This window comes from Schistocerca cancellata, chromosome 6 (assembly GCF_023864275.1).
Source record: "Schistocerca cancellata isolate TAMUIC-IGC-003103 chromosome 6, iqSchCanc2.1, whole genome shotgun sequence".
In the NCBI taxonomy this organism is placed as follows: Eukaryota; Metazoa; Arthropoda; class Insecta; order Orthoptera; family Acrididae; genus Schistocerca; species Schistocerca cancellata.
Genome location: NC_064631.1, coordinates 172395301 through 172417845, shown reverse-complemented (window position 1 = coordinate 172417845; position 22545 = coordinate 172395301). Strand labels below are relative to the sequence as shown.

General features: G+C 43.9%; 1 protein-coding gene across 1 annotated transcript in view; it reads right to left on the bottom strand.

Moving 5' to 3' along the window:
* The window catches only part of LOC126088229 (monocarboxylate transporter 1-like), a 66252-nt gene that overhangs the window by 13622 nt on the left and 30085 nt on the right, over positions 1–22545 (bottom strand). The window contains exon 4 of the mRNA XM_049906357.1: positions 14668–14979. Coding sequence (XP_049762314.1) covers positions 14668–14979 — 312 coding nt within the window. The remainder of the gene's footprint in view (positions 1–14667; positions 14980–22545) is intronic.

Below are 22545 nucleotides of genomic sequence, written 5' to 3'. Positions count from 1 at the left end.
ACGCCTGTCGGCAGAGACTGCTCGTTTTGCGTCCATCAGACCAAACTACAACACCTGACTTTCTGTCCCGGGGAAAATAAGCGCTAATGGCTTCCTCTTGCCACATGCACTTGGAGGTACTACCCAACCTATAAACATACGACTTGTAATAGCTATAACTATTAGTCTGCAATTTTTCAGCCTAGTGATGACGGGGTGTTGTGTGATGTCCTTAGGTTAGTTAGGTTTAAGTAGTTTTAAGTTCTAGGGGACTGATGACCATAGATGTTAAGTCCCATAGTGCTCAGAGCCATTTGATCCATTAGCCTGCAAACGATGTAAATATTGATGTAATGATGTTCAGTACACCTTTCTGAGTAACCAATAACCCCTCACACCCCGTACTTCAGACGAGTGAAACAAGGCGCACATAATTCATACACACATAATGACCGATGCTGGCAGAAAAATTGAACATGCACTGTGAAACCCAGTTTTCACGTTTGTTTCTCTATCAATTAATGAAATGGTATTACCCGTAGCGCAACTATAAATGCTGGTAAATTGACAAATTGCATGCTGGGGCACTGTAACTTTTATTTGAGCTAACTGCTAAACAATCCAGTCTGTGGCATCTAAACAGAATGCAATGTACATACATTTCAACTGAGTAACACAGTGTACTTCAAATTCGATGTATGACTCCAATGACACGTCCCCTTACAAGTCGATTGATTCCACTGTTACCATTATGTGCCCAATAGAATCGCTACACTTAAAAATGTTAAAAGTCTGTTTATGCGGTGGGTTAACAAAGACATCTGCAGCAGATCAGCTTATATGAAGTTTGGACTTGTAGGTCCTCTTGTATAAGTGCATTGAATGTGATTTCGTCTGTTTAGAAAATTTGTTTCAAACAGTTCGGAACTGACTGCCAACTTTTTAAAATTTAAAATCAACTACTGGAAATGTCTTGTGAACTGTTACAAATATGTAACACTATCAACCGTGATAACTACAATGGTTTTAAGGAACAGACTGATACAAGAGAGCCCCCACAGGAAATCAAAAATGATGGACGGCAATAGCTAACGACATTAACATGATTTCCCGACACGATAAGGACAAATGTGCCGGGATACAGTTACATAATATCCCCACCATACGGTATGGTAACACCATAGTTCCATAAACCAGAGGCTCAGACGATTCTGCGGAGATCTGGGGTGCAAATTTCTCGACCTCCGCTATCGGGTGGAGAAATGTAGGGTCCCCCTGAATAGGTCAGGCGTGCACTACACGCCGGAAGCGGCTACAAGGGTAGCGGAGTACGTGTGGAGTGCACATGGGGGTTTTTTAGGTTAGAGAATCCCCTCCTTAGGCCCGACAAGACGCCTCCTGAGACGCGGCAAGGTAGGAGTAGGCAAAATGCAACAGGGAATAACAATATTAATGTGCTAATAGTAAACTGCAGGAGCGTCTATAGAAAGGTCCCAGAACTGCTCTCATTAATAAACGATCACAACGCCAATATAGTACTAGGGAAAGAAAGTTGGCTGAAACCAGACGTAAACAGTAATGAAATCCTAAACTCAGATTGGAATGTATACCGCAGAGACAGGCTGAACAGTGAAGGAGGAGGCGTGTTTATAGCGATAAGAAGTGCAATAGTATCGAAGAAAATTGACGGAGATCCGAAATGTGAAATGATTTGGGTGAAGGTCGCGGTTAAAGCAGGCTCAGACATGGTAATTGGATTTCTCTATAGGCCCCCTGGCTCAGCAGCTGTTGTGGCTGAGCACCTGAAGGATAATTTGGAAAATATTTCGAGTAGATTTCCCCACCATGTTATAGTTCTGGGTGGAGATTTTAATTTGCCGGATATAGACTGGGAGACACAAACGTTCATAACGGGTGGCAGGGACAAAGAATCCAGTGAAATTTTTTTAAGTGCTTTATCTGAAAACTACCTTGAGCAGTTAAACAGAGAACCGACTCGTGGCGATAACATATTAGACCTTCTGGTGACAAACAGACCCGAACTATTTGAAAAGTTAACGCAGAACAGGGAATCAGCGATCATAAAGCGGTTACGGCATCGATGATTTCAGCCGTAAATAGGAATATTAAAAAGGGTAGGAAGATTTTTCTGTTTAGAAAAAGTGACAAAAAGCAGATTTCAGAGTACCTGTTGGCTCAACACAAAAGTTTTGTCTCAAGTACAGATAGTGTTGAGGATCAGTGGACAAAGTTCAAAACCGTCGTACATTATCCGTTAGATGAGTATGTGCCAAGAAAGGTCGTAAGAGATGGAAAAGAGCCACCGTGGTACAACAACCGATTTAGAAAACTGCTGCGGAAGCAAAGGGAACTTCACAGCAAACATAAACATAGCCAAAGCCTTGCAGACAAACAAAAATTACGCGAAGCGAAATGTAGTGTGAGGAGGGCTATGCGAGAGGCGTTCAATGAATTCGAAAGTAAAGTTCTATGTACTGACTTGGCAGAAAATCCTAAGAAATTTTGGTCTTATGTCAAAGCGGTAGGTGGAGCAAAACAAAATGTCCAGACACTCTGTGACCAAAATGGTACTGAAACAGAGGATGACAGACTAAAGGCCGATATACTAAATGTCTTTTTCCAAAGTTGTTTCACAGAGGAAGATTGCACTGTAGTTCCTTCTCTAGATTGTCGCACAAATGACAAAATGGTAGATATCGAAATAGACGACAGAAGGATAGAGAAACAATTAAAAGCGCTCAAAAGAGGAAAGACCTCTGGACCTGATGGGATACCAGTTCAATTTTACACAGAGTACGCGAAGGAACTTGCCCCCCTTCTTGCAGCGGTGTACCGTAGGTCTCTAGAAGAGCGTAGCGTTCCAAAGGATTGGAAAAGGGCAAAGGTCATCCCCGTTTTCAAGAAGGGACGTCGAACAGATGTGCAGAACTATAGACCTATATCTCTAACGTCGATCAGTTGTAGAATTTTGGAACACGTATTGTGTTCGAGTATAATGACTTTTCTGGAGACGAGAAATCTACTCTGTAGGAATCAGCATGGGTTTCGAAAAAGACGGTCGTGTGAAACCCAGCTCGCGCTATTCGTCCACGAGACTCACAGGGCCATAGACACGGGTTCACAGGTAGATGCCGTGTTTCTTGACTTCCGCAAGGCGTTCGATACAGTTCCCCACAGTCGTTTAATGAACAAAGTAAGAGCATATGGACTATCAGACCAATTGTGTGATTGGATTGAAGAGTTCCTAGATAACAGGACGCAGCATGTTATTCTCAATGGAGGGAAGTCTTCCGAAGTAAGAGTGATTTCAGGTGTGCCGCAGGGGAGTGTCATAGGACCGTTGCCATTCACAATATACATAAATGACCTGGTGGATGACATCGGAAGTTCACTGAGGCTTTTTGCAGATGATGCTGTGGTGTATCGAGAGGTTGTAACAATGGAAAATTGTACAGAAATGCAGGAGGATCTGCAGCGAATTGACGCATGGTGCAGCGAATAGCAATTGAATCTCAATGTAGACAAGTGTAATGTGCTGCGAATACACAGAAAGATAGATCCTTTATCATTTAGCTACAAAATAGCAGGTCAGCAACTGGAAGCAGTTAATACCACAAATTATCTGGGAGTACGCATTAGGAGTGATTTAAAATGGAATGATCATATAAAGTTGATTGTCGGTAAAGCAGATGCCAGACTGAGATTCATTGGAAGAATCCTAAGGAAATGCAATCCGAAAACAAAGGAAGTATGTTATACTACGCTTGTTCACCCACTGCTTGAATACTGCTCAGCAGTGTGGGATCCGTACCAGATAGGGTTGATACAAGACATAGAGAAGATCCAACGGAGAGCAGCGCGCTTCGTTACAGGATCATTTAGTAATCGCGAAAGCGTTACGGAGTGATAGATAAACTCCAGTGGAAGACTCTGCAGGAGAGACGCTCAGTAGCTCGGTACGGGCTTTTGTCAAAGTTTCGAGAACGTACCTTCACCGAAGAGTCAAGCAGTATATTGCTCCCTCCTACGTAAATCTCGCGAAGAGACCATGAGTATAAAATCAGAGAGATTAGAGCCCACACAGAGGCATACCGACAATCCTTCTTTCCACGAACAATACGAGACTGGAATAGAAGGGAGAACCGATAGAGGTACTGTAGGTACCCTCCGCCACACACCGTCAGGTGGCTTGCGGAGTATGGATGTAGATGTAGATGTAGATGAATGTGGATGACGGCCTACATGTGCGTATAACCTGTGTTGTTGAAGACGTGAACGCAAATGTTGTATTAGAAAACGTGCATGTGAAGCCAAAGTAATAGCATCGCACCAGGCATAATCCACAGTTTTACTCGAGAACAACACCGGCAGTACATCCAATTTGTCAAATGCCATGAGAAAGAACTACGCACTGGAGGGAGTGTGTAACCTTTGGACTATAATAGAGTGCTATACACAATCCCAATGTCTTTACGAGACTATTTTCTAACATAGTCATATGCACGCTGAATGACTATTTCCTGTTCTGCTGTTTAAATTCTGGAAACGTAACAACTTCAGGAACCACTTTTCTTTCTGTCGTAGTCATCCAGACCTTTACTTACAAAAATCATAGACAATAAAGGTGACTTGAAATTTATTTGTAATATGAGCAGTAAGTTCACAGCTCCATAGCTGTTGCACATGGATCAGCTGGCTCTTCGAACAGTCTGCATGCACTGAACAGCGGTCGAATGTTACATTGTTGCTATGAATTTTTTATACAGTTCTAATAACCCAGTTGTTCTGAAACTTTGTGTAACCATTAGTAAAAATTATAGTTAACAATTGTATTAATTTCAAATTTTTACGTCAAGTAATATCTGGTATGCAAAAGACCACAGAAAACACAGAATTTATGACTTCGTAATATGTTAATATCTTTCGACCAGATGTCACACCAGAAAGTTAATTAAACACCTGGTCCTTAAAAAACGAAGTAAACAATATTTTGATGAAAGACTACAGATTAACGTAAAAGTTTCAACTTTAATGGAAGTGTTATTTTATATATTAGATTACGTAATTTTCATTTGTTTTCTTCTCTGATCAAATGTGGAAAACAAAGCGGCATGAAGTCCGGATCAGTGAAGTTGTGAATAACTATCTTAGTGGGGGAATCAAATTGCTCAGTATTGGCACGAGTCATACACATGAGGGAAACTAACAGTTATAAAGCAGCAATCTTAAATTATTTTGGAAATGTGAAACTTACTTCCGTTATTCAGACGATTACAGCTGAGGCTAATTTGTTTTTGTAAGTTATTTAGGAATTTTTAATTTCATCTAACCTGACTTCGGGATGGGGATTGGCCCAAAGAGGGAGAGTTGTTATTTGACTAATCAGAGATATTTTGTGCACTATGGTACTGGGAGACGAATTTCACCCGTAAATCCTGAAGAGTCCGTGATCAGACTCTTGGGGCGAGAGTTCACGTTATCCGGAGCTCTAGACATTTTCCTGAAAACTAACAGTGTTTATCGGTAATACAAGTAGTTTATGATCGTTCATTGATGACGTCTACGAAAATTTCGGAGTTTTTAGTGAGGACTGTGACTTTCTTGCGGAGGGAATAAATCCAGCGTGGCGTGCTGTGCTGTCGTAACTGTGAACTTTCAGAAATAATGACCTGCATAGAGTTTGAGAGAACATTTAAAACTGCCAGAGACGGTGTGTTCTTCGAAATTTTTTTATTATTTGTTGTAAAGTATAATTCTTTCACTAACAGGTCTGAGTTCAATATTTCAGAGCACAGTGTTAACACCTGTCAGGCAACTAACTTTTAACAGCTTCTGTCAGCATAGTACATCGCCCCAAACCAGGTCGTATCTCTGACTCATCCCAATGTTATTTGAAAGACAATGTAAACCGTGATGCCACAACCGCCTACCTTACCACCCAACGTCATCAGAAGTGTCACATATCCTCACACCATGAGTCACTGTACAGAGGTGTGGAGTTTAATCCAGGACATTGCCACAAGATTAGGAACTTTACGCCACCAATTGTTCCCCGTTGCCTGCAAAGTATTGTTGGTGCAATTTTTTTTCGATCACCAGGATCCGAACCGGCCACATCTGAGCCGAGTGCCAAGGCGTAGGTGTGCGCTGAAGACCTCGGTTACGAGAGTCCGTGTTATTCCAAAGACATCGTCTGTCAATGAGTCCACTGCTTGTGGTCCTCCCAGTGCACCCGATAAAAATAACAATTAGGTTCACCGCTGCTTCATACTAGCTAAGGAAAGGAAATAAAGGAAATGGCCCAAGTTAAATGCGGTTAGGAGTAGCAACAAACTTCGCTTAAAGACCTAAACAAGAACAAGTAATGACCTCCCTACAACATTCTGTGTCATCGCGCACCATTTATCGGAGCAAAGCAGCAATCGAACCGGTGTATTACCATTCCATGCATCAGCTGTCAACAGAAACGAGTGCTTTTGCAGCGCTGGTAGTGACTGAGGGAAATGTAAAGACCCAACGGTACGTCACGGACGTTCTCGCATCCGTCGAATCGAATAACAACTTCCCAACTTCCTGACAACCAGGACACAGGAAATTCCATTTATCACCGAGGATGAAACCGCAGCACATCTACATCCCCTTTCTCTGAACACCAGGACGGCTAGAGGCAGCAATGGAGTCAACAACCACCTGCCGAGGTGTCTTCTACCCAGGATCTATCGGCCATTAGCCGATATATTCAACCAGACCCTTCGTTTGCTGGCGTATCCCTCCGCATGGAAACGTGTTGTGGCTCTCCCGAAAACCGAGTAGGACCCACGTAAGGCATCAGCTTTCTACCGTTCCTCTCTACGGTCTTTGAGAGGCTGATGCAAACATGTCACTCATGACAGTGTCATACCAAACGAACAGCTCTCACCAGCTGCTGCCTCTGGTGAAGCCACCGCTGGAAACAAGGAAGTACCTTTGGGCGGTGCTTCACGACGTCTCCAAAGACTTGGTGTGGCACTGCGGCGTGGTGTACAAACACTTTGTGCCAGGGATGCCGAAGTCACAAGGGTTCCTTCTTCGGTCCTACTTTGCTGGAAGTACCTTCCAACTGAGAATAGACGATGGCTCATCCACAGAGTGGCAGTTACGTGCAAGGGTGCCGCAGGTGTCGGTGTTCGGCACCTTGTTATACTCCCTGAACAGGCCGCCGCGCCGCATGTGGCTCGCGTAGATACGGCGCTTTACGCGGACGATACAGAGATGTCACTTGTAGCATGAATGTCCAGACGATGAGGTTCCGCCTTCAGTTCAGGTGCGACTTACTGCGTGCATAGTCGACAAAGTGGAGCCTGAGATTCAACGTCACTAAGAGGCTGGTAGTAATTTTCACCTAGCAAATGCTGCCACCAGATCCGCCCCCTGTCTACATCCTGGAAGGCTCCATCCCCCAAGTAAAGGCCGCAAAATACCTCGGGGTGTCCCTTGATTCGTGGCTCATCTAGGTGCAGCGTGCACGAGAAGCGGAGCAGTGGGGCGCCTCCGCGCCCTACATTCTCTACTTAACCCTCAGGCAACACACTGGAATCGCATTCGGGAGGACGACGGTTCAATCCCGTCTCCAGCCATCCTGATTTAGGTTTTCCGTAATTTCCCTAAATCGCTTCAGGCAAATGGCGGGATGGTTCATTTGAAAGGGCACGGCCGATTTCCTTCCCGATCCTTCCCTCACCCGAGCTTGCGCTCCGTCTCTAATGACCTCGTTGTCGACGGGACGTTAAACACTGATCTCCTCCTCCTCCTCCTCAGGCAACGCCGCCTCAGCGCCACGGCATTACGCTCTACCCATCCCTAGTCAGACCATTGTTGGACGTGGAGTGGGGATAAGCAGCCAACACACATATCGTAGCCCTGGAGACGGTGCAGAGTCAGCCGTTCGGCGTCTCGCAAGGCTGTATTCAATGCGCCTGCTGCATGAGGAGATAGGTATACCGCAGCTGTGAGACAGATTCCCGCAGACTGCTCGTGCTTTGACTAGAGGACAGGTCAATCCCGCAATCGGATCCTCCTGGAACTGGGACACCACCAACAGCGCAGGCCGAAGACACATTGGCCAGACATGCTGCGAGAATTATTTTCTCCGCAGCAGACAGCTCACCTCCGTATCACCTGAGGCCATTCCAGAAATTCAGATTATCGTAACACCACATCAAGAGTTACGGCAAGAGTAAGATTTTCATATTTAACCTCTTGGCATGCCCAGCAAGGAATGCTCGCCAGATAAACGACTAGCGACGGACAGCCTGCGTCCTTATGTGTCTCATGCAACAGTATCATGCTGCCATTTTTCAACAGGACAATTGCCGTATGTCTGTGAACTGTCTGTGTGATACTGAGATTCTCCGATGGCCAGCAAGTTACCACATCAGTCCTATGTAGATCGTCTGTGGGATCAATAACTGTGGCCTGCAAAACGTAATGAAGAAAGAGATTTTCGAATCATGTTTCGCTGCCCACATAGCTCGATAAAACATGGACCACATACAGAAATATAGTACACAAGGTAACTGAAGCAAATATGCAGTGTAATCAACAGGAATGACACTTTTAATGAAAGCCAATAGCTACACAGAAGTCATCACGATTTATTATGGTCCTTTAGCCATTACGAAAGGTAGGAATGGTCCTCAATAGAATGTGTGATCATCACGGTCGTGAAGTCATGGGCGAATGCCCCCTGAAAGACTCACGTGGAGAAAAAGGTACAGTGTCAAAATAACGTTGACTAGTGAATGACCCATTTTCAAAGGTAAGTACGTCCATGCAACATTATGATGTGATGATGATGATGAACATTTAAGTTGGGCAGTGCTGAACATCGTGGTTATCAGCGCCTCATGCAACAACACTACGCCTTCCCAAACAAGACACACGGACCACCAAAACAATCATTTTCAACAATGTACCTGGATGGATTCCGAGTTCCCACCTCTCACCATATGAGACTACGTCCAGCACTATCTAACATGGTCGTTTTGGTGGGCTATATGCTTGGGGAGGCATAATGTTGCTTGGTCGTAGTGTCCTCCACATCTTTGAACATGGTACAATCACCGATCAGCGTTATTGTAACACTGCACTATTCCCCATGATCGTCTTTAAGGAGTGCATTCGGCCCTGAATTCATTTTTGTGGATAACAATGCGCCGCCGCATCAAATGGCGCGGATAGAGCATTTCGAACGGGGGGATATTCGTCGTATTGACTAACCTGCCCGTTCCCCAGACTGAAATCCCGTCGAGCATTCGTGGTATCCATTTGGAAGACGTACTGGAAAAAACATAATTCGTATCCCGCCTCCATCGACGTCATTAGGGACTGAGCACAAGCTCGGATTTTTCATTCAAGGATATCGAAGAAAATTGGCTGTACCCTTTCAAAAGAGTAATGATAGCGGCATTTTCCCAGTGCGATACAAGGTAATGATGGAAACCTAAATGTAGAAGGCTGGTAGTGGATTTGAACTCTTATCCTTCCGAATGCAAGTTCAATATGTTAACCACAGCGCTACGTCCCTCGGTAGGGACATACTGCAACACTTACACATGTACCAACCAGCATACAACAGTTGCCAACCGCTCTGATGGAGGAATGGAACGCCCCAGCACAAGAACTACTAACCAGTTTTGTGGCCAGCATGAGAGCCCGTTGCAGAGAATGCACTGTGCCGGTGGTGATCATTCACTAAAACAACGTCTCGCCTTTTGTAATGTCCAGGGGACCATCATAAATGGTAAAAAGTTCAGTATAATTCTTTTCTTCGAATAAAGGTGTCATTCCCGTTTGGCTCAGTGCGTATATCATACTGCCGGAAAAGAACGCTGTGTGAAAAAAAATGTGTGTGAAATCTTATGGGACTTAACTGCTAAGGTCATCAGTCCCTAAGCTTACACACTACTTAACCTAAGTTATCCAAAGGACGAACCTCCGCCGGGACCAGCCGCACAGTAAAGTTGTGTGACATAAAGAAAAGTCGGTAGGCGCGTTTCTACATCTGAAACATTATGTCCGTTCAGATTTTACGCCGGTCGCATAAGACTGGCGCTAGTAGCGCCATTATGAAGGTGCAAATCAGGTTTGCTTTAAATATAATCTGTGACGGTCATAAGCGTTAATTACCATTGAGATTGGACCTGCAGAGTTGATGTTAGTTAGGAATGTCTTTATGGTGACAAAGATGCCATTATCAACATTTCACTGAGTTTCAACGAGGTCGTGTAATAGGTCCATGAGAAGCTGCAAGTTTCTACTACCATATGGCGGAAAGACGGGGCAGGAATGTAGTCACTGTATGTGATATCTGGCAGCGGTGTTCACATGAATGTACGATAGCATGACAACTGAGCTCCACACGGCCACGTGGCACTGCCAAGAGAGACGACAAATGTGTTCGGTGCATGCCTCTGGCGCATCATACTTTAATTGCAGCAGCGATTTGAGCAGCAGTTGCACCACACTGACACAGCGGAGTGTTACACATCGGTTACTTCAAGGACAGAGCCGACCCAGACGCATTTCACTGACCGCAGACTAACGCCAACTTCGACCTCAGTGGTGTCAAGTGAGAGTTCATTGGAGGGCAGGGTGGATGTCTGTTGTGTTTTATGATGAAAGCTGGTTGCGTCTCGGTGCCAGTGATGACCGTGCGTTGTTTCGAAAACACACTGGATTTACGCGTTGAGTTATGATCTGGGGCGCGATTTCGCATGGCAGCAGAACTCTCGCGGTTATCCCACGCAACCCTTACTGTAACTTTGGACGTCAATGTGGTGACACATCAGGCCATCCTGATTTAGGTTTTCCGTGATTTCCCTAAATCGTTCTTTTGAAAGGGCACGGACGAATTCCTTCCCCGTCCTTCCCTAATCCAATGAGACAAGATGACCTCGCTATCTGGTCTCCTCCCCCAAACAACCCAACCCAACCCCAACCCAATGTGGTGAATCGTCCTATTGTGCTGCCATTCATGAACAACAACCTAGCGGGTGTTTTCTAACTCGATAACGCTTATCCAAAAACCACTGATGTAACCCAGGACACACTACATTGTGTCGACATGTTCCCTTGGCCTAGACGATCATCAGGTCCCAGTCCAGCATCCATGGGACATCATCGGACGACAAATCTAGCGTCACCCACGTTCCTGAATTGACCGACCAAGTGCAACAGGTATGGAACTGTGGGATGAGGTATCTGTGCAACACAATTCGTGCACTTTAGCGTGCTTGCATTCAGAGGCGGTCCTCCAGTACAGAACAGGGAATCAGCGATCATAAAGCAGTTACTGCATCGATGATTTCAGCCGTAAATAGAAATATTAAAAAGGTAGGAAGATTTTTCTGTTTAGCAAAACTGACAAAAAGCAGAATACAGAGTACCTGACGGCTCAATACAAAAGTTTTGTCTCAAGTACAGATAGTGTTGAGGATCAGTGGACAAGGCTCAAAACCATCGTACAATATACTCATGTGCCAAGCAAGATCGTAAGAGATGGGAAAGAGCCACCGTGGTACAACAACCGAGTTAGGAAACCGCTGAGGGAGCAAAGGGAACTCACAGCAAATATAAACATAGCCAAAGCCTTGCAGACAAACAAAAATTACGCGAAGCGAAATGTAGTGTGAGGAGGGCTATGCGAGAGGCGTTCAACGAATTCGAAAGTAAAGTTCTATGTACTGACGGCAGAAAATCCTAAGAAATTTTGGTCTTATGTCAAAGCGGTAGGTGGATCAAAGCAAAATGTCCAGACACTCTGTGACCAAAATGGTACTCAAACAGAGGATGACAGACTAAAGGCCGAATTACTAAATGTCTTTTTCCAAAGCTGTTTCACAGAGGAAGACTGCACTGTAGTTCCTTCTCTAGATTGTTGCACAGATGACAAAATGGTAGATATCGAAATAGACGACAGAGGGATAGAGAAACAATTAAAATCGCTCAAAAGAGGAAAGGCCGCTGAACCTGATGGGATACCAGTTCTATTTTACACAGAGTACGCGAAGGAACTTGCCCCCTTCTTGCAGCGGTGTACCGTAGGTCTCTGGAAGAGCGTAGCGTTCCAAAGGATTGGAAAAAGGGCACAGGTCATCCCCGTTTTCAAGAAGGGACGTCGAACAGATCTGCAGAACTATAGACCTATATCTCTAACGTCGATCAGTTGTAGAATTTTGGAACACGTATTATGTTCGAGCATAATGACTTTTCTGGAGACTAGAAATTTACTCTGTAGGAATTAGCATGGGTTTCGAAAAAGACGGTCGTGTGAAACCCAGCTCGCGCTATTCGTCCACGAGACTCAGAGAGCCATAGACACGGGTTCACAGGTAGAAGCCGTGTTTCTTGACTTCCGCAAGGTGTTCGATACAGTTCCCCACAGTCGTTTAATGAACAAAGTAAGAACATATGGACTATCAGACCAGTTGTGTGATTGGACTGAAGAGTTCCTAGATAACAGAGAGCAGCATGTCATTCTCAATGGAGAGAAGTCTTACTTCGGAAGACTTCTCTCCATTGAGAATGACATGCTGCGCTCTGTTATTTCAGGTGTGCCGCAGGGGAGGGTCATAGGACCGTTGCTATTCACAATATACGTAAATTACCTTTTGGATGACATCGGAAGTTCACTGAGTCTTTTTGCAGATGATGCTGTGGTGTATCGAGAGGTTGTAACAATGGAAAATTGTACTGAAATGCAGGAGGATCTGCAGCGAATTGACGCATGGTGCAGGGAATGGCAATTGAATCTCAATGTAGACAAATGTAATGTGCTGCGAATACATAGAAAGATAGTTCCCTTATCATTTAACTACAAAATAGCAGGTCAGCAACTGGAGGCAGTTAATTCCATAAATTATACGGGAGTACGCATTAGGAGTGATTTAAAATGGAATGATCATATAAAGTTGATCGTCGGTAAAGCAGATGCCAGACTGAGACTCATTGGAAGAATCCTAAGGAAATGCAATCCGAAAACAAAGGAAGTAGGTTATAGTACGCTTGTTCGCCCACTGCTTGAATACTGCTCAACAGCGTGGGGTCAGTATCAGATAGGGTTGATAGAAGAGATAGAGAAGGTCCAACGGAGAGCAGCGCGCTTCGTTACAGGATCATTTAGTAATCGCGAAAGCATTGCGGAGATAGTAGATAAACTCCAGTGGAAGACTCTGCAGGAGAGACGCTCAGTAGCTCGGTACGGGCTTCTGTTAAAGTTTCGAGAACATACCTTCACCGAAGAGTGAAGCAGTATATTGCTCCTTCCTACGTATATCTCGCGAGGAGACCATGAGGATAAAATCGGAGAGATTAGAGCCCACACAGAAGCATACCGACAATCCTTCTTTCCACGAACAATACGAGACAGGAATAGAAGGGAGAACCGATAGAGGTACTCAGGGTACCCTCCGCCACACACCGTCAGGTGGATTGCGGAGTATGGATGAAGATGTAGATGTAGATTCACAGAGTCCGCCGTGTTGAAACTCCATGGGCTTATCAAGGCCGCTATTACGGCCAGAGGTGGTTGGTCTGGGTACTGATTTCTCAGGATCCATGCACAGAAATTGCGTGAAAATGTAGTCACGTGTCAGTTCTAGTATAATACAGGGTGATTCAAAAAGAATACCACAATTTTAAAAAGGTGTATTTAATGAAAGAAACATAATATAACCTTCTGTTATACATCATTACAAAGAGTATTTAAAAAGTTTTTTTTTCACTCAAAAACAAGTTCAGAGATGTTCAATATGGCCTCCTCCAGACACTGGAGCAATATCAACCCGATACTCCAACTCGTTCCACACTCTCTGTAGCATATCAGGCGTAACAGTTTGGATAGCTGCTGTTATTTCTCGTTTAAAATCATCAATGGTGGCTGGGAGAGGTGGCCGAAACACCATATCCTTAACATGCCCCCATAAGAAAAAATCGCAGGGGGTAAGATCAGGGCTTCTTGGAGGCCAGTGATGAAGTGCTCTGTCACGGTCTGCCTGGCGGCCGATCCATCGCCTCGGATAGTTGACGTTCAGGTTTCATAACTAACCTTTTTTGTAGGACTCTCCATACAGTTGATCGTGGAATTTGCAGCTCTCTGCTAGCTCTGCGAGTCGATTTTCCTGGGCTGCGAACAAATGCTTGCTGGATGCGTGCTACATTTTCATCACTCGTTCTCGGCCGTCCAGAACTTTTCCCTTTGCACAAACACCCATTCTCTGTAAACTGTTTATACCAACGTTTAATACACCACCTATCAGGAGGTTTAACACCATACTTCGTTCGAAATGCACGCTGAACAACTGTCGTCGATTCACTTCTGCCGTACTCAATAACACAAAAAGCTTTCTGTTGAGCGGTCGCCATCTAAGCATCAACTGACGCTGACGCCTAGTCAACAGCGCCTCAAGCGAACAAATGTACAACTAAATGAAACTTTATAGCTCCCTTAATTCGCCGACAGATAGTGCTTAGCTCTGCCTTTTGTCGCTGCAGAGTTTTAAATTCCTAAAGTTGTGGTATTCTTTTTGAATCACCCTGTATATTTGTCCAATGAATACCCGTTTATCATCTGCATTTATTTTTGGTGCAGCAATTTTAATGGCCAGTAGTGTAAGTCTCTGATGTCACCTGATCTGGTGAGTGCGGTGAGTACGGCTCCGACGAAGAAGACGTGGCGCGGCCTGGCGCCGAGGCGGTCGGTGACGGGCGGCACGGTCAGCCTGGACAGGAAGTCGCCGACGGCCAGCATGGTGAGGCAGAGCGCCGTGTCGCTCAGCGGCAGGCCGACCACGCGCTGCAGGTAGAACGGCAGCAGCAGCGTGAAGTTGACGCTGGACGTCACCATGCTGCCCGTGCCGAGCATCGTGTTCAGGAAGACGCCGCTGCGCAGCAGGTCCAGGTCCATGAAGGAGGCCACGCGGCGCCACACCGGCTGCGGCTCTGCAAGGGGGAGCACTTCAGTAGCGTGGCCGCCTCATACGCCGTCGGGTATGCTACGATCCAGGAAGTTAGTACAATCATTAAGGTACTAGCCGATAAAGCAGGCATTACGCACGTATTCATTTTGCCAGATTTCTACTCGGAACGAAAACAAAAAGGAAAACTGGAAACTGGGGTCAGTTGCTTCGCGTGTCTAGAACGCGACGTTATACACGGCTATTGTTTTCGCCTACAACCGCTTTTGCTTCGCGGTTGGAAGCTGTCAAAAGCGCTGCCAGGTCTCATGGATTTCCTTATGTTGACTCAACTGTATTTGTGTCTTGGTATTAAAGAACGGACGTATTAAAACTTCACGCATGATGCGGCACTTTTTCATCCATCTCATTGATTATGACGACGTATCTCGTGAACTATGGTAGTTAGGTTGTTCTTACACCCACAGCGTTCTTGCCTGATAGTAAGTAATGTTCCCAGAATGAGATTTTCACTCTGCAGCGGAGTGTGCGCTGATATGAAACTTCCTGGCAGATTAAAACTGTGTGCCCGACCGAGACTCGAACTCGGGACCTTTGCCTTTCGCGGGCAAGTGCTCTACCAACTGAGCTACCGACGCACGACTCACGGCCGGTACTCACAGCTTTACTTCTGCCAGTACCTCGTCTCCTACCTTCCAAACTTTACAGAAGCTCTCCTGCGAAACTTGCAGAACTAGCACTCCTGAAAGAAAGGATATTGCGGAGACATGGCTTAGCCACAGCCTGGGGAATGTTTCCAGAATGAGATTTTCACTCTGCAGCGGAGTGTGCGCTGATATGAAACTTCACTAAGTAATGTTTTTACCAAGTTTGGCTGAAATCGGCCTAGTGCTTTACACACAAACACACACACACACACACATACACACACACACACACACAGGTAAATACATATCCATTTTTATAATATGTACGGACTGACCCGCCAGGTTAACCAAGCGCGCTAACGCGCTGCTTCCTGGACTCGGGTAGGCGCGCCGGCTCCGGATCAAATCCGCCCGGCGGATTAACGACGAGGGCCAGTGTGCCGGCCAGCCTGGATGTGGTTATTAGGCGGTTTTCCACATCCCACTAGGTGAATACCGGGCTGGTCCCCACGTCCCGCCTCAGTTACACGGCTCGCAGACATCTGAACACTTTCACACTATTCCATGGATTACACTAGTCGCAGACAGTTGGGGTACACTAATTCCTTCCTGGGGGTACGGGGTGCCGACAGGAAGGGCGTACGGCCACCCCTTCAACTAACATTGCCACATCCGATTAACCATGCCAACCCTGCGTATCCGCGGGAAAAACGGCACAAGCAAAAGAAAGAAATAAAGATAATATGTATGGATTCCTATTTATAATACCCCCAAAGAAGTTTTCGATTTGATCATCTATCTCTGTCGAGTATATACAGAGTGTAACATAGCTATGTCGTAAATTTTCAGAGGTTGTATTAGGGTGTCTCAGAGAAGTGAGTGGAGAAAGGAATCAATTACGGAAAAAGTCATCGAACGATGCTACATACCGTCGAAGTTGCAGCAGCCAACACCAGTCCCTAGGCCACCCCTTGTACAGCAAACATAAGTTTGGATCATGACGGACCGCTGACGGGGTTGTGACAGGCGTGGACGCGTTCGACGCCATCCGACGTTCTGAATGCTGTCATGCTCACTTCGCACTTTCCGTCCACAGCTCGTCTATGAAAAATCTCGTATTATCTGTTTAAGGGGTGGCCTGGCAGTAGTTGTTCATCACTATAATTTCTACTCTCTGTGGAGCAGCTACGTGAAGCTTGCAGATATGGTTTCTCATGCTACATTTGGTCCTGAGAGCGTAAACTACAGCCCGCGACGTTTGTTGGTATATTTTTTTTAAATATTTTGTGTATACACGAGGTGTTATAAATCAAAGTCCCCTGCCGTCATTTCTGTCTGCAAGTGAAGGCTAATCTCAGGAACTACTTAGGCATTTTGCTACAGTTTTCGCTAGTAGATAGACTCATTCTCGACGAAGGATCGTGTACATAACTTATTGTTTAGAGTAATGACGAGTGTGAAATATATGTATCGATATGTTTTCCACGTTTGATTGACGTTTTGAGTGACATCTCGTGGCAATGATGAGAGCTACAAGTACAAGCTCGTCAGCTACAGAGGAGGCTGTATCTGGTGGGAAAAGCAGTAACAACCGCTGCAAATCCAGAGGGCAGCCGATTCTCCCGCCACGACTTTCTGTCTGTCATGAATCTCAGTAAATACTGCGGGGATTTTGACACGGTTTTGACTAACAAATACATTGATTCAGGGAAGAGGTTTGTGTATTTTCTACATATCAGGAAGAATTTGTCTGACGGCAGATACTTAGAGCAATCTGTGCGTAGCTGGGATAGGTCGCTAGTCGTGTATATGCATAAATTGTTTCACTTACGTTGCACAGGAAACAACACCACGAAGGTAGGCTGCATATGCTCCAATTTTTAAATCTGATTATGTAAGTTTCAGGTGAACTAGATGTCTTGGGAGCGGCATTGGCCATAACTATAAGAAAAAAATAGATATCGCACTATTCAGTAGTTCAGATTGAAATGACAGTAGCAACTGCTAACTCTGCTGTGCACAGATAGAAATTACAGCCTTACAAAGTAGGTGACTAATTCAGAAACTTTTCGTTCAAGTCAGCACAGCAAGTGACTACAACTGCATGATGAAGGGGTAGATCATGAAAGAGCCTATGTTTCTGATAAAGCGAGGCTACATTTATCGAAACGCAATGCAGATTTCGGCTCTTATCACTACCCAACGGACCGCCCGAACCTCTGGTAGTGTTTCAAAGTGATGAGGGTTTCACGGACGTCTCAAGAGCAAGTTTGGACGGTAGGAGTCGAGGTACTGGCAGAAATAAAGCTGTGAGGACGAGCCGTGAGTCGTGCTTGAGTAGCTCAGTTGGTGTCGGCACGGTAGCTCAGCGTGTTCGGTCAGACGGTTTAGCTCCCCTTTGTAATAAAAAGACTGAGTGAACAGATCAACGAACAACCTGAACGGATGTCATCGGACGTCCACCACGAACTAATTCAACGGACACTATAGAACAAAATTAGATGAAAAAAAAGTTGGTAGAGCACTTGCCCGCGAAAGGCAAAGGTCCCGAGTTTGAGTCTCGGTCCGGCACACAGTTTTAATCTGCCAGGAAGTTTCATATCAGCGCACACTCCGCTGCAGAGTGAAAATCTCATTCTGGTCTCAAGAGCAGCCACTTTTTTTACCTTACCAGTCCACATAATTTTTAACATTCTTCTGTAGCGCCACATCTCAAATGCTTTGATTCTCTCCTATCCCGGTATTCCCACAATCCATGTTTCACTACCATATAATGCTGTTCTCCAAACATATATTCTCAGAAACGTCTTCCTCAAATTAAGGCCTACGTTTGATGCTGGTTTACATTTCGTGGCCAGGAATACGATTTTTGCCACTTATAGTGTGCTTTTTATGTCTTCCCTGCTCTGTCTTGAGTTATTTTGCTGACTAGGTTGCAGAATTCCTTAACTTCTTTTACTTTGTGATCAGCAGTCATGATGCTAAGTCTCTTGCAGTCCTCATTTCTGCTATTTCTCATGACTTTCGCATTTCTTCGATTTATTCTCAATTCACGTTCTGTTCTCATCATATTATTCATTCCTTTCAGCAGATCCTGTAATTATTCTTCACTTTCACTGAGGACAGCAATGTCGTCAACGAAACTTATCACTGATATTCTTCCACCTTGAATTTTAATCTCGCTCTTCAACCTTTCTTTTATTTCCGTCATTGCTTCTTCGGTGCATAGACAGTAGAGGCTAAAGTTTACACCTCTGTCTTACACACTTTCTAATCCGTGCACTTCGTTCTTGATCTTCCATTTGTATTGTTCCTTCTTGACTCTTGTACATATTGTATAGTACCTGCCTTTATCTATAGGTTTCCCCTTATTTTCACAGAATTTCGAAAGTCATGCACCATTTTAGATTGTCGAAGGCGTTTTCAGGTCTACAAATCCTATGAAAGTGTCCTGATTTTTCTTTAGTCAAGCTTCTGTTATCAGTCGCAACGTCAAAACTCCCTCTCCGATGCTTTTACTTTTCCTAAGGTCAAACTGAAAGCCATGTAACACATTCTCAGTTTTCTTTTCCATTCATCTCTATATTATCCTTGTAAGCAGCTTGGGTGCATAAACTGAAAAACAGATTGTGTGGTAATTCTCACAATTGTCGGCTCGTGAAATCTTCGGAATTGTAAGGATGACGTTTTTCCGAGAGTCAAATCGTATAATACCAGACTCATACATTCTACATACCGTCGTGAATAGTCGTTTTGTTGCCACTTCCCCTAACGATTTTAGAAATTCCGATAAAGTGTTATCTATGCATCCAACACAGGCTGAGCTGCCTGAGTTGTTCGCCGTTTTCAACTACCAGCGGGCATGTACAGCTTTATGGACAATACCACAGATGCAGCCAGCATTCGCCGCGAAAACCTGTATGAAGGAAACAGAACAGAAACTTACGTTGGGCAGACATTACATTTGATCAGTCAAAGCGGTAGAGTAGGTTGAAAAAGAAAGAAAGTGGTATAAGTTCTGTAAGACTTCCTTAAATATTTGAAAGCCGCAAAGTATAAATCAGAAATGCAGAAAGTTATTCTTGAAGATAATGAGGACTCTTACGTATCACCAGATAAGATTTATAAATCCATTCGAGACATATGAAAAAGAGAGGCAGCTGGTGATGATAATGTTTTAATGGAATGGATTCAGACTGGACTGAAGAAACCTTGCAAAATAACGATAATTTTCAGAACTTCGGCGCAGGAATACAATTCCCTTCAGCGGAAACATTGTTTCAAATACTACTTCAAGTGAATGGAGAGAGACAAGATAAAATGTGGGCGTATCTATCAACCTCTTCTCCATATTTATTAACAATTCTACTTACAAAAAGAAGAAAAAGGAAATACAGGTTACTATAATACTAAAAGCGGTTTGCAAGCCGTTAACGAAATTGTCGCAAGCACTATATATAAATGACCATTTTGGTATATTTTCAGAATACATTCGGTTTCAACAAAATTAGTATTAACAGCCATTGTGAAATAGAGAACTAAGACACGTCAGAAATAAGTACATTACTGGTACTGCTTTCATTCAACGCTGTAGGATTTTAGATAAAAAGCCAGGCAAGGGGATTCCACATCACCTGCCAGGATGCCACAGAAATGAATTCATTATTCCAGTAGGTCCCAACAAGTGAGTTTTTTTCCTTTTTTTAAAAATTATAAAGAGCTTTCTTCCCCCCCCCCCTCTCTTACAGCCATTCTACCGGTCACCTTAAGCTGCTTTTTCGGCCAGGCTTCCGCACCCTTTATCTTCTTTGTTTAAACATAGTAATTCTCCCGTAAACCGGAAGAAATTAACTAACGTCAATATTTCTTTTGGTGTAGTAACTTTTTCTATTTTTCATTATTTATTTAAATTCATTTTATTCTTAATTGTAAATTAAACGATAAAAAAACTTTCCATTTTTGGGACTGAAAAAGAAAAATAGTAACGCAGTAAAGTCGCTTTTAATGGTTGTACATTCCTTCAACCTAGAAATCTAAAGTAATTTTTCTTTCTTCTGAAATCCTTCATCTCTCTCTTCCTTCAAAAAATGAAATGTATGGTTCTTTGCAAATTAAACTAAATTTGATATTTTACCCAAATCCAAACTCTTGTCGCCTTTAGAAACTGAGGTTTTTGCTTCTTTGGCCCAAAAATTAGAGATGTAAGTAAAATAAATTTCTTCTCTTTCGTTGTAGCATATTTTCTTTGTACTGCCGGAACTTACTTCTAGATCGTGAGGTGCATGTGAAATATAAGTAACATAATGAGTAAGATTATTAATCTTAATTACAAAGTAAAAGGTGAGTCCATTCCCAGATTCAGCCTGCGTGACAAAGTGTAAACCGGTGTATAAGCGAATCTTCTTCATTACACTTGTCACAGTTCGGTGAATCGGCAAAATGGGTTGAGTGTAAGTTTGTGTGGACTGGAATCCTTTCGTTGACAATTTTTTTTACCAATCTGTCCTAACATCTGATGTAAGCCATTTGTTGTGAATGGTCTTTGCACCTCAGGTCAATGGACATGAGGGTATTTAATTTACATTCTGTTAGAGACTGAGCGTTTCTTATTGTATTGCTCAGTTTGCCTTCCTGTGTTACGTAGCTGTTCTCGACTATGGAGGTTCTGCTCAAGCTGATTTTTTTGATGTATTTTGCAATATGGATAGGTTATACTTGACTGTGTAAACTAAACTGCTTTCAGAAGTAGACTGGTGAGGCTGGTGGCACTGAATTTTGATCTTTTAAGGACATTGTATACCAGTAAACTAATGCTTAGCATTCAGGGTCAGTATCTATTAATTCGATCCCACCTTTTTCAGAAGGGGATGTAGGGTGCTATATTTTACCTTGAAAATATTCCCACGGCATATGATATATGCAAGCGCTGATAGCAGACATTGACTATTGATTCTGTTACTGGCAATATGGACGCTATGTAATACACGTTCGATAACATAAACTCGTTCACAAGTTTTACTTTCTGGATCACGTCAAGGCTTAACAAAGAATGTAGCTGTATGCAGGTCCTAACGTTGCTCAACATTAATCGCCAGTTGATAGTCTGCATTCTTTGTATGTATGACAGCAGATCTAGCCCTAGACCTTGTTGCTGTGAGCAATCATCGTTTTCCTTCCAGCAGTAAACCTTTCCGTGAGTTCATTAACTGGGATTTGTCAGTTGATATGGTTCCTGTCGCTGTACAGTAAGAGTTGAATAAATATTTTGCTTGCGGTATCCAGTCTTGTGCCGATACAAATATGCTCAGATCATCAGCAAATACTCGATGTACGATTTTCTTTCCTAGTAAGACCAAGCCTGGGAGTGAGCTGTTAAGTTTCCTCAGGAGAGGTTCGACCGCATCGAGGATGCCCATTGACTACGATTTTAGATTTAGCTCCTTGGGAGAATTTGTTGCAGATATCAAGCTTTCTCAATGTTTTTAGTGGAAAACTATGAGAGATCCTGTTAAAACTTTCGAAAAATGAATAGATATTCCTTGTTTTACAGACACCCGTGATGTCTGTTATGTCACGGTAGTCATTTGCGGTGTCGGCTACACTGTGCCCAGATTCAGCGTTCATCAAGGTTGTAGGCCTAAGTGATTCGACGTCTGCTGGCGGGCATTTATTGAGCACCGATACGATGATTCCCTCGTGAAAGCTTGTAAGGAGCTGTTGGATATCCGATACATCACTGAGTACATTAATTAGCTCTTCTTTTGGTATGTCCCAATAAATGAGGTAAAAATCCCTTGGTATGCCATCTATTCCTGGTGAATTTTCTCTCGGGCTTCTCAATAGCGTTTCATGTATTTTCTCCTCTGTAAATTCTTCGCTGAGTGAAATGTTGTCTGCTTGTGTCAGCACGTCATCCATAAAATCTGATTAGAGGTTCTCGTCTA